Below are 14,371 nucleotides of genomic sequence, written 5' to 3' on the forward strand. Positions count from 1 at the left end.
TTATAGTATGCTTTCTTTTTCCTAGCATGTGTGATAGGACAACCTAAGTATGAAAAAGGAAAAACTCCATGTTGAAAACCTGTGATCAATTTTACCTCATTTTGCAACTCGTTAGCCACTTTTTTGTATATATAAAAGCTATTTTTCTGACCATTTATGAGCTGTCTAGATACTTGTTGATATTTTTCAAGAATTTTCATCACTTTCTCTAAAGAATACCTATCAGCTGATGTAAATATGATAGTATTATCTGCATAGGCCAAATGATTTATCTCTCTACTCCACTTAGGCAAACTATAACCATGATATCTACCATCTTCACAGAGAGAGTTCAGAGCCCTAGATAGAACTTCTGATGTAAGGATAAACAAAGTAGGTGACAAAGGGTCACCCTGTTTAATTCCTCTGGTAGAATGAAAGAAACCATTGGATTTTCCATTTATAATAATGGAATATCAATTATTGGCCACCAACCTCCAAATCATGTCAATAATCAACTCTGAAAAACCCATCTTTCTCATCACTCTAGTAAGAAAAAGCCAGGAAACCCTATCATAAGCCTTTGACATGTCCAGTTTTATCACCATATTTGTAGGCTTACGTCTCAATCTTATATCAGCTACTATCTCCTGTGCTAATAAAACATTCTCGACAATGCTTCTTCCCTTAAGAAAACCTGATTGATTTTTGGAAATTAATTTAGGTAACAATCCTTCCAATCTCTCATGGAATACTCTAGATATTACTTTATTAATGAAATTACTGAGATTGATTGGTCTCAAGTCAGTGAATTCTTCAATCACTTTTTTCTTAGGTATAAGAATCAGATTAGTATGAGTAATACTTTTTAGGAGGGTATTACCTTTAAAGAAATCTCTCACCACTTTAAGAACATCATATTTCACTATCTCCCAGCAGTGTTGAGAAAATAACCTTGAAAACCCATCTGACCCACATGCACTGCTTTCATTCAAACTAAAAATAGCCTTGTAAACTTCATCCAAGGTTGGGATTTCTGTCAGAACACTATTTTCTACAGATGTTATCATTTCCGGCAAATGGTTTAGTAAATCAAAATTAGATCCTTCTTTCTCTTGGCTAAACTGATTCTTGTAAAAATTGATTGTTTCATCTGCAACCTCTTTAGCATCATCAATCCAGTTTCCTTCAACATTCTTAACTTTATTTAGTTGTAGTCTTCTCCTTCTCCCCTTTACCAGACTGTGGAAAAACCCTATGTTTTTATCTCTTTTATCAAACCATGTGATTCCAGTTTTTTGTCTTCAAAATTCCTCTTCAAAATGGAGATATTTCTTAACTTCTGTTTGGGCTTTCTACAAAATCATCCTATTGACCAAGGATGGATCCTCCTCAAATAATTATTCCTTTAGCTTTATGATTTCTTCACGAATTTTCTGTTGCAGAAAAATATCACCAAATCTTTGTTTGCTCCAAATTCTCAAGACCTTTTTAAGATCTTCAACTTATTTTTGAAAATATAGAAACTGTTCCCACTCTCAGTTGTGTGCCAGTTTTGAGACACAACCTGCTTGAACATTTCATCCTTCACCCAAAAAGCTAAGAACTTGAAAGACCTTATGATGTTTGAGGCTTCTCTATTCATTGTCAAGAACAAAAGGGCATGATCAGATCCTGTTCTTGACAAATGTTCCACTTCTAAATTAGGTAACCAATTCAGCATATGAGAGTTGACCAACAGTCTGTCTAACCTCTCAAAAATACAATCAGCTCCTGCTCTACGTTCCACCAAGTAAAAGGACTTCCTTTAAAAAGAATTTCTTCTAAATCACAGGAATTCACATAAAATACAAAATCCTCCATTTCATGTAGAGTTCCTGGCAATCCACCAATCTTTTCTTTTTTCATTTAATATAGTATTAAAATCTCCTCCTATCAACCATGGTAGATTAGTATCAACAATCCTGTAAATATCACTCCAGAGATTCAGTTTTTCTAGCTCTGTACACTTGGCATATACAATAGTAATCAACATATTTTCCTGTCCAGAAAAGTAGCTTTTATGGTGATCTGCTGCTCCTTATCATTTATTACTTCCATGTCAATTTCTTCTCTCAGAAAAAATTATATTTTATTATTAATATTTACTCCTGCTATACCCATGTTCAACCTTCTTTTATACTTCTGAATTCATCTTCTGTTTTGAAAAGGCTCCATGAGAGTTATTGAGAAATATTCATGATGTCTATTAAGCATCTGCAACCTATTAAAAGCTTTCTGAGTGTTAATAGATCTTATATTCCAAAAAATATCTTTCATAATCATCTATTAAACTTATTTAAGGTCTCTCTTTTTGAAACCACCCTTTTTGGTGATTGATCTTCTAATTTAATCTGTTTTCTGCTCTTTCTCCTGATCTTTTTTGTTGTTTTTAGTGATAGATCAGCTTTTCTACCAACTTGTTTCCAAACAACATCACTATCTTGTTCTTTCTCCTACACCTCCTTTGTTATGACTGTCATTAAGTTCTCTACAATATTAGTTTCTTGTCCATCATCCACCTGGTGTGTCACAATCTCATGAAATATTTGTGTTGGACTCTTTTGATGTGGTGTTTCCTCTAAAAGCAATTGTGTGTCCTTTCTCTTATTTCCTGAATTTTCAATATATTTAAAATCTTCCGGTATCACATCTGATTCAATCTTCTCCTGCTGTGACTCGGAGATATCATTATGGTCATTCATTATTGCCAAGGAAATTGGCTGAGTAGAGAGTACAATATCTGTACATTTATTTGACTTCTTTGTTACAATTTCACCCACTTCATTCTCTAGTTTCTCATCTTCCTCCATGGTATCACTCGATCTGGCACTGTTTTCATTTTCACTTACTGACATCTTCTCATTATTGTACACAAGTGTGATTTTATCACCTTCTTTCCCTGATGAGCTACTAATATTAGCCTTCTTTGGAAATGTAAAGGCTCTCTCTACCTAATCCCTAGTTGACTCTTCTATGTTGTCATCATATTTACTTGTTGCATTCTTTTTATTATTTAATTTTTGCTCAGTCTCTTTTGCATACTTTTCCAGTGCTTCAAAAGGATTACTGGTACTGATTGTTTTTTCCTTTTCTACAGTCCTATCACTTATCCTTTCTCCATTCTTTTTTGTAAAAAATTTGTTAGTAGGATTCCATCTACTAATAATGGGTTTTCTTCCATCTGCACTTTTCTTTTGCTGCTCAGATGATTCTGTTTCTCCAGGAAATTCAATCTCCTTCCTCAACTCTGGATGTAACACCCTACAATCGACCTTACTATGATCCTGGAGTTTACACCTTTTACAATATGCTGGTAATGAAACTTATTGAATTTTCACTTTCACGGTTCTTTTTTCCTTACTTGATTCATCTTCAATTTTCATGTGAACAAATTGAGGTTTCTCTACTAACAAATCCAGTTGGACCTTCACCCTAGCATAACTTGGGTGAGTTTCTTTCCTACAACTGATGCCAATGAGAACAATGCTTCTTTGACAAAAAAGGTGGGGAGGAGGTCTGGAAATAAAATCCACACAGTTTCTTATGAAGTTTCTTCATTTAGTTTGAACTTTGCATCATAAATGAAGGGACGCATCTGATATGAAGCACCATACTTTGTAGTGATGTAATAAGCATTCTTAGACATAATATTAATGAAATCTGCTTCTAGATCAAATCTCATTAAGATATGGCTAGTTCTCAGAAATCAATCTTACATTCACCTTTAATCCCACATTGCTTAGGGATTAAATCCCTTAATTCTGATAATTCAGGCCAGCCATAAGAAAATTTGCCAACAATAGCGTATTGCAAGTTTTTAATTATGTTCATTCTGTTAACTTCTTGCTCTGTCTATTTTACTACTGGAATTCCATCTATTAGATCTACTTTCTTTATTGGGATGGGATCAACAACAGTTGTGGTCTTTGTAGCATTATTCAAATAACCATTAAGCTTGATGATCGCTGCATAAGAGATAGCTGAAGGAGAGATGTTTGGAACGATTGGATTTGGGGGTTGGGATATGTTGGTTGCTGAGGGTAATGGGGGAAAATCAGATTGGTCAGCCAGCGGGGGCGGCTGACCATCAGCCAGAATCATATGGAGGCTACTAAGGTTATAGAACAAAACTTTGATTGTGTGTCATCATATGGTATTCTCCACTTATTATGTAGAAAACTCTTACTGATATTATTAAATTATACTAAGTTTTATCAAATTACATTCCTTTTATGAAACTTTTTTTTTCAATTTAAAGCAATCATATAAGGCAAAAATATAAATGTTTTCCCTAATAAAATATTTATGAACTCCAGTGTACTGTCCAACGTGCCTAACCATTGGTCATAAATGCAAAGTAAAGAAAGATCCAGGGGTGAAACCTAGACCCAGGATGGGGCAGCAGAAAATGGAATGGAAGCACAAGGACAAAGAAGCAGAGGAGATCTCAGAAAAAGCAAAGAATGATGCAAATATGCCATGCACTAGTATAGGCGTACAGGGTAAGGATAATAGTGTGGAGAAAATTGAACAACCTAATGCAACAAAACTAGTGAGTGCCTAGAAAAAAGTTCGAGGAAAAGCTGCAGCAAAGGGGGTGGTGACCCAAGGTACTAACGAGCAGCTCAATATTACAAATGAATTTGGAGTCCTTCATGAACATGATACTCGCTTTATGGTCGGAGGAAGGAAAGGGGGTGGTGGATAAAGTAGGCTGGAGGGCAAAGGTATTATTATACGTTCCTAATAAATTAAGCTAATTACATGGAACGTTCGAGGGATAAATAAAGTCCATAGGCAAAAAGAAGTAAGGTTGTTTATTAGGCAAAATAATGTTAATATTATAGCTCTTATAGAGCATAAAATAAAATAGCAATATGCTACTGAAATCCTTAGAGTAATTGCACCAGGATGGAAGATGTTAGATAACTATGGTTGTAGCAACAGAGGGAGAATCTGGATCATTTGGGATCCTCAAGTTATAGAATGTGAAGGGCTGGAGATGGATGCATAATATATACATTCCAAGATAAGGCTCAAAACTTTAAACTGCAGTTTCTCTTTTACAGTCGTTTATGGCCTGCATATAGTTGATAGTAGGAAACTACTATGGGGCAAGTTAAAACAGATTGAATCAAGCCAACAGGGGCCTTGGCTAGTTATGGGGAACTATAATGCCATTCACAAGGTTGAACATAGATTGATTGGGTCTAATGTGTAAGAAGCTGAGATTAAAGATTTTAAATCTTTCTTGATTGAAAATAACATATCAGTATTGCGCACCACGGGTAGAGAATTCTCTTGGACCGATGGGCACACTTATACAATGATTAACTGGGCATTGGTGAATGTCAGTTGGATGCTTGATATGCCTACTAGTGAGGTAATACTATTAGACCCAGGGTACTCGGACCATTCTCCTTTGAGCCTGAGTTTTGCAAAAAAGGATATAAGTAAGGCTAAATTATTCAAGTTCATAAACCACTTGGCTTAGCATGAAAATTTCCAGGAGATAGTAATGAGAGCTTGGAATCAAAGACATAGAGCTGGGAAAATGTATGATGTACGACAAGAGCTTAAGAATGTGAAAGTAGCTATGAAAGCACTAAATGTCTCTTCATATCAAGGGGTGGATCGGAAGATAAGAATGTATAGACAACAACTAAGAAATATTCAGAGACACGAGGCAACCTGGTCAACCTTAAGATGTAATTTATCTAGAGAAGGAGGTTAAGAAAAACCTTGAAAAATAGTTGAATGTTGAGGAGAGTATAGTGAGACAGAAGTCCCGGATGCAATGGCTGCAGCTCGGAGATAGTAACACAACATATTTTTACGCAAGCCTAAGAAATAGAGTTACACAAAATAAGATCACTGGACTTACTACTACTAATGAAAGGGTTATTACTAGCAACCCAGATATAAAGACAAAAATCCTAAGTTTCTATAAACAGCTCCTAGGATCGTGTGCTTCACAATTACCTGCAATTAATCCAAGAGTGATGCAAAATGGAACAGTGTTGAATAGATACCATCAGCTCAAACTTATGGAACCAGTCACCAGAGAAGAGGTGTTCATGGCTTTACAAGGGATCAATAATCAGAAGGCACCAGGATGTGATGGGTTTAATGCAGTATTCTTCAGAAAAGCTTGGCCAAGTATAGGAGAAGATGTCACTGCAGCTGTACTGAACTTCTTTGCCACAGGTATGATGTGTAAAGCTGTCAACTGCACAACTATAACTCTGATCCCTAAAATAGCCCACCCTACTAGAGTTACAGATTACAGGCCTATATCGTGTTGTACCATACTCTACAAAATTATTGCTAAGGTGTTAACAAGTAGAATGCAGTGGGTGATGGATGAACTGATAGATAAAAATCAGTCTGCCTTTGTACCAGGTAGGTTGATTAATGATAACATAATACTAAGCAATGAACTAGTAAAAGGGTATGGAAGGAAGGGAGTCTCCCCAAGATATATGCTCAAAGTAGACATGAGAAAGGCTTATGATTCTATAAAGTGGGGATATTTAAGAAAGGTCATGGTATGCTTGCAATTCCCTGGGAAATTTATTGACTGGATTTATCAATGCATAAGTACAATCTTTTACTCAATACTTATAAATGGGCATCCTAGTATCCCATTTCAGACAAAGAAAGGACTGAGGCAGGGGATCCTTTATCACCCTATCTCTTTGTGATCCCAATGGAATACTTGACAAGATTGCTGAAACAGCTAAGGCATCAACCTAACTTTAACTTCCATCCCAAATGTGAAAGAATACAAATAATCCAATTGAGTTTTGCTGATGACCTCTTACTATTCAGTAGAGGAGATACTGGTTCAGTCAAAATATTTTATGATGTGTTTCAGGAGTTTTCAGGAGCGTCTGGGTTGGTTGCTAATAATGACAAGAGCTCTATATACTTTGGAGGAGTATCACCTGATATACAAGCTGAAATACTGCAAGAGTTAAGATTTGCACAAGGACAAATGCCTTTCAGGTACCTGGGAGTTCCACTTCATACCAAAAAGGTAGCTATGATACAATATCAACCGCTGATTGAGAAGATAATGGCAAGAGTTCATAGCTGGACCATCAAATTTTTATCATATGCAGGAAGGATCCAACTAATCAAGAGTGTGTTGTTCTCTATACAAGTATTCTGGTCTCAGGTGTTCATCATTCCAAAGAAGGTCACGAAGTGCATTGAGAAACTATGTAGGACATTCTTATTGACTGGTGGAGTAGATACTTTCAAGAAAGCACTAATTGCTTGGGAGCATCTATGCAAGCCAAGAACTGTAGGAGGTTTAAACTTACTAGATGTGCAGACATGGAACAAGGCTACAATAAGTAAGCTGTTATGGATTCTGAGCACCAAGAAAGATAGATTATGAGTGAGATGAGTGCATATATACTATGGAAAACAAGAGACGGTATGAGGTGTGGATGTACCTCAAGCATCATGGATGGTAAGGAAGATCCTGCAAATGTATAAAGTGTATGAACAAATAGGCCGGACTGAAGAAGATGTGAAACAAATGGATAAATTTTCTATCAAGAAATTATACCAAGCTCTTAGAGGGGACTATAAAAAAATGGAATGGAGAAGACTGATTTGCAACAATGTAGCATGTCTAAAATGGATATTTATCCTGTACTTAGTCCTGTAAAATAGACTGCTTACTAAGGATAGAATGGCTGAGTGGGGAGGTGTGGAGAACAAGCAATTTGTGTTATGTTGTGCTGAAGAAGAAAACTATAACCATTTGTTCTTTTGCTGTGAGTACTCAACACAAATGTGGCAAAAAGTGCTACAATGGCAAAGAATATACCGATAAGCACAAGGCTGGAATGAAGAGGTGATCTGGGCAAATACATACTATAAAGGTAAAAATTCAAGATCTGAGGTATATAGGATGGTGATGGCTGCAACTGTCTATATTATATGGCAAGAAATGAACCAAAGGATTTTCCAAAAGGTGAGCAGAACTCCTGCAATGTTAGCAAAGCAAGTTGTGCAAAATATGCATATGAGAGGAAGATTAAGGCCAAGACTATACAATGTGCTACAGACTTTAAACTTCTACCTGGTGTAATGCAATTTGGATACCGATGTAGGTAATTGATAGAAGTTGTTAGAATAGGAGGGTAAGTAGGATGCAAATGTAAACTGGGCATATCCAGTTTACTATATTTTGATTTGTAACTGCTACTTGGTAATAAAATCACTTTATTTATCAAAAAAAAAAAAAAAAACTTTTTAGAATGCTTCCTCTATTATTTATGATGTTTCTACTTTTGTTTTTTCTCTTGAATCTTCTAAAAATAGCATAAATATGAAACAGGAGTAAGATTTACATAAATTTAGTATTATTATTTTTACGAGATTTGACTAAAATTTATATAAATTTCGTATTACTATTTTTACACGATAAGGTTAGGGTCTTTTCGTCTCATTTTATGTGTCATTTACTTTTAAATTTATCCCAAAAAGAATATTAATTTTCTTATTTAACATCTATTTAATAACATTTCTATTTTATTAACAATTAAAAAATCAAATACTAAAGTGATTTTACAAAGTACTAATTATTTATTTTTTAAATTACATATTCGATCAAATGACGACACAAGCGTTTGTTTTAAGAAAAAATGTTGTTTGGGGAAATATAAATAAAGGGCTCTCTTTTTTCAACAATTAGCAAGGTCGGTCAGGCGAAGGAGCAAGCGAGTAGCGGTGAGTTCCCTATATTTCTCTCTACACTCAATTTCTCTTTATTTATAGATTTTGCTCGTAAAAGTTCGATCTTTGTTTTTGCAGATATTAAAAGTCAATTTCTATCTTTGTGCTTCTTCAGGTATACAATTATATATGTATCTCTCTCTCTTCTTTCCTATGGCTAAAAAGAAATTTTTGTTGATATTCCATGATTTGTGCTTTGGGAATTTCACAAAATCATGTCTTTTTTATAATTAATATGTTGTTCTTTAATTTGTTGTATGGTGCTTGATGTGAATTTTACAAAGAAAGAAAGAAGGGAATTACTTCTTTCTTTTTCAGTTCTGCTCTAGGGTTTTGGATTTTGGGATATTTTGTTGCTTTGTGTTCATGTAATTTATGGTTGAATTTGTAATGCCCTTTTGTTATTTGTGTTTTCCTAGAGAATCTGTTGATTTTTTTTCCCAATTTATGTTGGAGATTTGCTTGATTTTTCATACTTGGTTGTGTTCCCAAATATATGTATGTCCTCAAGTTCTCTACATTATTTACTGGGCAGTTATTTGTAAGGAAATTTGTCAAGTTTCATGCTGCTTATGGTCTAATGTACGTTGTTTCTTTTTCTCTTTTTTGATTGGGATTCAAAATAACTGGAGTAAGTTTTTGGTTAAAAATTGATTGTATGTTTTGTGATCTTGCAAGTTGCATCATGTTGTGTGTAGTCTTCTCCGGCTTTGAAACTCATAGCTAATGGATTATTTGAGGGGTCTTTTATTGCTTAGGATCCTTATCCACATTTGGTTTGATGCATCGTCACTTTTGCCGTTCTTGGATCTTTTGTTGGATACGAACGTAAGTGCCAGCGTACAGCTTACCTTATTTTACGAAACACGTGGATATAATGAAGAAGGTCGTAAAGGTGGCAGCAGAGGTGGATTTTTCTTGGCCCCAGGGGTGTCACTTGACACTGCTTCGTGGATTGTTTTTAGTATATATACATATATAAATAATAAATTAAGCGAAAATAGAATGTAGCAATGCTAAAAGGGCACTGCTTGTAAGCAAAACTGCGTCTTCCAGCTTTGGGTGAGAGGTTGCGGGTTCAAACCTGCTTAATCTCTTCTTTTTTTCTGACTTGCTCACCCTAATTTTTTGTTTTTGTTCTTAAACTTTCATTTGTTCACTCCTTCACATGGTGACACTGTGTATGAAAAATCCTTCGTATGCCACTTGGTCGCAGAAGTAATTCCTGTGAATAAGATAGAGTAACTTCTTTGGGAACCGAATTATGTGCATGTTCACACGTGTGCACGAAAGAGTGAGTGTGGCATGGATTTGTCTTTTAGTTCTTCATTTCTTCTGGCTTGAATTTCTCACTCTTTTTTTAAAAAACACTTGATGCTGCTGTTGCTAGCATCTTCTCTGTTGCTATCATGGACCATGGTGCAATGTATTGAATTAACTCACATTTGATGGTTTATATTCACCAATATGGAACCAGTTAATATAGGGTGCAGATGAGATATAAATGTCATATCTCCCATTAAAAATTTGCTTTGTCTTCATTGTGCTGACTTCGTTTCAAAATTTGTGGCTTACAGTTACTTGAGCTATGGGGAAGAGGAAGTCGAAATCAAAACCACCTCCAAAGAAAAGAATGGACAAACTTGACACTGTTTTCAGCTGTCCTTTCTGTAGTCATGGCACCAGTGTTGAATGTCGCATGTAAGTTAAATACATTACCATTTTTATGTGCTAATTATTTTTCTGCATATCCATTGGCTAGACTGGTCTGTTGCCTTCCACTTGTGCTGCTGTGCACCATTCTAGACATTTTCTATGCGGGCTTAGATAGAAGGATATTTAATTCCCTACACGTTTACATTTATATACCTTTTAACTTTTCAATGGAGGATGGTGCTGATGAATTTGTGTAAATCTAAATACCTTTCGGGAATAGCACCTTCGGTGGAGGTATACCTTTAGATTTGGATGATTACTCCCAAGTCAGGCCAATAAGAATATGTGATCCCCACTTGTCATGTGTTAAAATATTTTACTCAGGACCGAAAGATTGTACTTCTGTTCATTTTGGTTGGCCATTTATTTAATCTGTCAGTACTTAAGTTTTCACTTTACCTGGTTTTTAGTGATATGAAGAACTTGATTGGGGAGGCAAATTGCAGGATTTGTCAAGAGAGCTTCAGCACCACTGTTACAGGTATATATGATGGTTTCTCATTTATTTATTGTTTACTGCATCTCATTCATTTCGAAAAAAGATGGTTCAATTGGTTCGATAACATAAAATATGGGAGGACTGAACTAAAAGAGGTAGAAAAAGAAACTACAGGTATTTCCCTTTATGTTACTCATCGTTTTTATGCATCAAATCAATCATTATGTCCAATTTTAGTTCTCCAGATAATCTGACTTCTGTAAGATAAAAGAGTACAAGATGTGCCAAGTCCTTGATTAAGATAAAGAATACAAGATGTGCTTCCAAGGGCTTCGGTTTAGTGGCAAGAGTACAGTATGTGATGTGTGGGTTGGCGTACATCACGGTTTTGAATATTGCCAAAAACAAAATCCTCGTATCTTAGTGTAGAAAGGTAGTGGGATTGCCCCATTAACACTCGAATTTTGAGCCGTGCGCCATTGGGCTTTGGGATTTTTCGGTTATCAAAAGAAAAGAAGAGGACAAGTTTGCATTCAATTGTTTCAAGTTTGTTTCATTACATTTGTTGCGTCCTTAGCCTGCATCCTGGATTAGATAGAGGCGTGTTACAAATCTAAAGTAAATATAGAAGTGCACCTCTCTCACGACATTATCTTTATGATGAGTGTTGCATACGTCAAAAGATAGCTTCTTAAGAATTGAAGATTTGAACACACACAGATTTCTCCAAATGGATTTTATTGTTTGGCTAACAGTTCTTGCTTTTTTAATCTGCAGCACTGACAGAAGCCATTGACATGTAAGTTCATCTAGCATTGTTGTGTGCCTTTCTTTCCTTCCTTCCTTCCTTACTTCCTTCATACCCCTACATTCTCTCTCATGCTCTTTTCTTGAAAACTTACAGATACAGTGAATGGATTGATGAGTGTGAACGTGTGAACAACCTCGAAGACGATGATGGTTCTTAGGTTCTAGTGACAGTTTGCTTCAGTTGTGTAGACAGTAGCCGGAGATGATCTAAAGCTAAGCTAAGCTTGATATCAGTTCTGGTGATGCTTTTATGTTTCGCTACTTAAGTTGTACCTAAACTAACGAAAGCCTCTCTGGTTCCATAAATAAGCCCTATGTGTGACCGGCTTTCTATGTTCGGATAGTTTGAAATATGTGTAGTTGTTATCGTGTATTATATTCTAAATGTCGTGTGAGATTGAATTTAGCTCCGTATGATCAAGTAGATTTCAACCATGGTAACAGTATTCAAAGCATAGTGATAATCAACAACTTATTTATGCTGTAAGATGGGATTCGGGGAGTGTGACCTAGCAGTTCCATTTAATGACCAATGGGAAACTTAAAAGAGTTCAAATATCTCTTTTTATTTAAATTTCTAGTGGACGAAACTATCAACTATTATGTTAGCGGAAGATAGGAGGGTATGCTCTCTGAATTTATCATGTACGCAAGTTGGTTTAGACATCATAACGAGAAATATGCTCGGAGTGAGTTTTATGGCTGGTTTGGGAACTGAATGTAATTAGTAATTACCAAGAAATATGCTCGGAGTGAGTTTTATGGCTGGTTTGGGAACTGAATGTAATTAGTAATTACCAAGCTGTGTAACTATTAGGGCATAAAATAGGCAAAATGACTCGATGGACTCTTGTACAATATTTGATTTGTAATGTGGATACTCCTACTTACATATTTGTTATCTTGAACCCACTACAAAGCAACATTTTAAATCCTATTTCGGTGTGTGTGACACTCGCCTTCACATTAGCTTTCACATCATTTTAAAATACTATATTAAATTCAACATCGTTTTTAAATGCCACATAATAAATTAAATATTAAAATTATTCATTTTAACCACCTCTCTTTCCAAATAATTCAATACACTGCGATATCTGTCTTCCATTTGTTCTGCATCTTCTTCAATGTCATCTTCAAGGTTGAATTCTCTCTCACACACATCATTTTTTTTCAGAAAAAAATTGTTAGATGTTCAACAAACATCATTGTGTTTCCAACGAAATCAGCTTCAATAGTCACCACAATATTTTCTTGATGTTCAACACTCATTTTAGAAAAAAAAAAAAAAAAAGTTGAATCTTTGTTGTATCAAGAAGTAATCTTTATGAAAAAAGAAAAGTTTCTTTCTTTTTGAATCGAATTACCCATTTTATGCGCTGAATAATCCAATTTACCCTTCAATTTCTTATGCCCAAATCTTGAATTCCTACAACGAGCAGGAATTTCTCTTTGAATCACTCAATTTACCCTTCAATTTCTTATGTCCAAATCTTGAATTTCTACAAGGAGCATGAATTTCTCTTCGATTCAAATACTTAAAAAACTTATGTACATTGAATAATTTACTTGGTACTAATGATGTGATGGTTGTGGTGCGGGGTAGGGTGGAGGACAAGGGTGGAAATGGTCGATTGATGTTGTGGTGGTGGTGTTGGGTGGGGGATGGGAGACGAGGTGGCTGGATGTGGTGGTGATGGTGGAGGAGGAGGTGGTTGTTTCAAATGTGGCGAGTCTGGACCTTAGCTCATGACTGCAGCCAGGGTGGTGGTGGTAGATACTCCGGTGGCGGCGGTGGTGGCGGAGGCGGTTGCTTCAAGTGTGGTGAAGACGGGCATTTGCTGAAATCCTCTATCCTTTGTTTGTTTTTAATTGTGGGAGCTGCAATGGTGGTTTAGGGGTGGGGGGTGGGGGGGTGGGGGGGGGTTGGCTTTTACTTCTTCTTTTTAATTGTTTTAATGTAAAAATATCAAAAAAAAAATCCTCACTCACACTTCAGGCGCGTGCACTCACGCATTTCGTCCTACTCAGTCGATTTGTGCCACATAAGCTTGGTCAACGGTCAGAGGGTCCTAAAATATTGAGTTTTGATGGGTTGAGGAGTTCAGATAGCAAAAGTCTAAGTATGAGTATTCATTTTATAAATTAGACCAAGTACAAAGGTCTACTGAGCTATTTTGCCCATAAAATATAATGACCTCTTGGTTATAATGTAACTTGGGTTATATTTGGTTGGGAACTGAATGTAATTACCAAGCTGTGTAACTATTAGGGCATAAAATATAATGGCCTCTTTGTTATAATGTAACTTGTGTAATATTTGATTGCACAAGTGTAGTTATATAGTTGTTGTTTTTTGGTTTTAATAATGGCTAATTGGAAGAATTAAATATTGTTTTCCCAAATGAACATGTAAATAAGTTGTGTGAGACAAATATGTATACAAAAAGATTTTACAAATAAATATTACACGTGAGGTTGGCTATTTACGTGTAGTTTTTGACAAAGGGGATAAGAATTTCACAGAAATTATGTGAAACAAAATTAATTTAATTAACAGAAGCATCTTCACAAACTTTGAACCGTGACTCTGTTAATCATTATTCGATTATATACCAAAATATGAACAAG

At 35.6% G+C, this 14,371-nt stretch overlaps 1 protein-coding gene across 2 annotated transcripts; it reads left to right on the plus strand.

Annotated features, from left to right (window-relative positions):
• The first annotated feature begins 8,652 nt into the window (after window positions 1-8,652).
• LOC107859337 (transcription elongation factor 1 homolog) lies at window positions 8,653-12,175 on the plus strand. Of its 2 annotated transcripts, XM_016704312.2 has the most exons (6): window positions 8,653-8,769; window positions 8,854-8,890; window positions 10,353-10,476; window positions 10,902-10,972; window positions 11,708-11,729; window positions 11,835-12,175. In XM_016704312.2, exons 3-6 carry the CDS (start codon window positions 10,364-10,366, stop codon window positions 11,896-11,898), a joined length of 270 nt encoding a protein of 89 aa, XP_016559798.1. In that variant the 5' UTR covers window positions 8,653-8,769; window positions 8,854-8,890; window positions 10,353-10,363; the 3' UTR covers window positions 11,899-12,175. The 2 variants fall into 2 exon arrangements, with proteins under 2 accessions (XP_016559798.1, XP_016559799.1); XM_016704313.2 differs by lacking the exon at window positions 8,854-8,890 and having other exon boundaries at window positions 8,737-8,769.
• Window positions 12,176-14,371: the final 2,196 nt, after the last annotated feature.

Source organism: Capsicum annuum, chromosome 2 (genome assembly GCF_002878395.1).
Source record: "Capsicum annuum cultivar UCD-10X-F1 chromosome 2, UCD10Xv1.1, whole genome shotgun sequence".
NCBI lineage: Eukaryota > Viridiplantae > Streptophyta > Magnoliopsida > Solanales > Solanaceae > Capsicum > Capsicum annuum.

What these genes read in the sequence shown, in the direction of transcription:
- LOC107859337 (XM_016704312.2), top strand. Translation starts at nt 10,364, where the DNA reads ATGGGGAAGAGGAAGTCGAAATCAAAACCACCTCCAAAGAAAAGAATG. An exon ending in CTTCAGCACCACTGTTACAG is followed by an intron (nt 10,973 to 11,707) that starts GTATATATGATG and finishes TTTAATCTGCAG; the next exon opens with CACTGACAGAAGCCATTGAC. An exon ending in CTGACAGAAGCCATTGACAT is followed by an intron (nt 11,730 to 11,834) that starts GTAAGTTCATCT and finishes GAAAACTTACAG; the next exon opens with ATACAGTGAATGGATTGATG.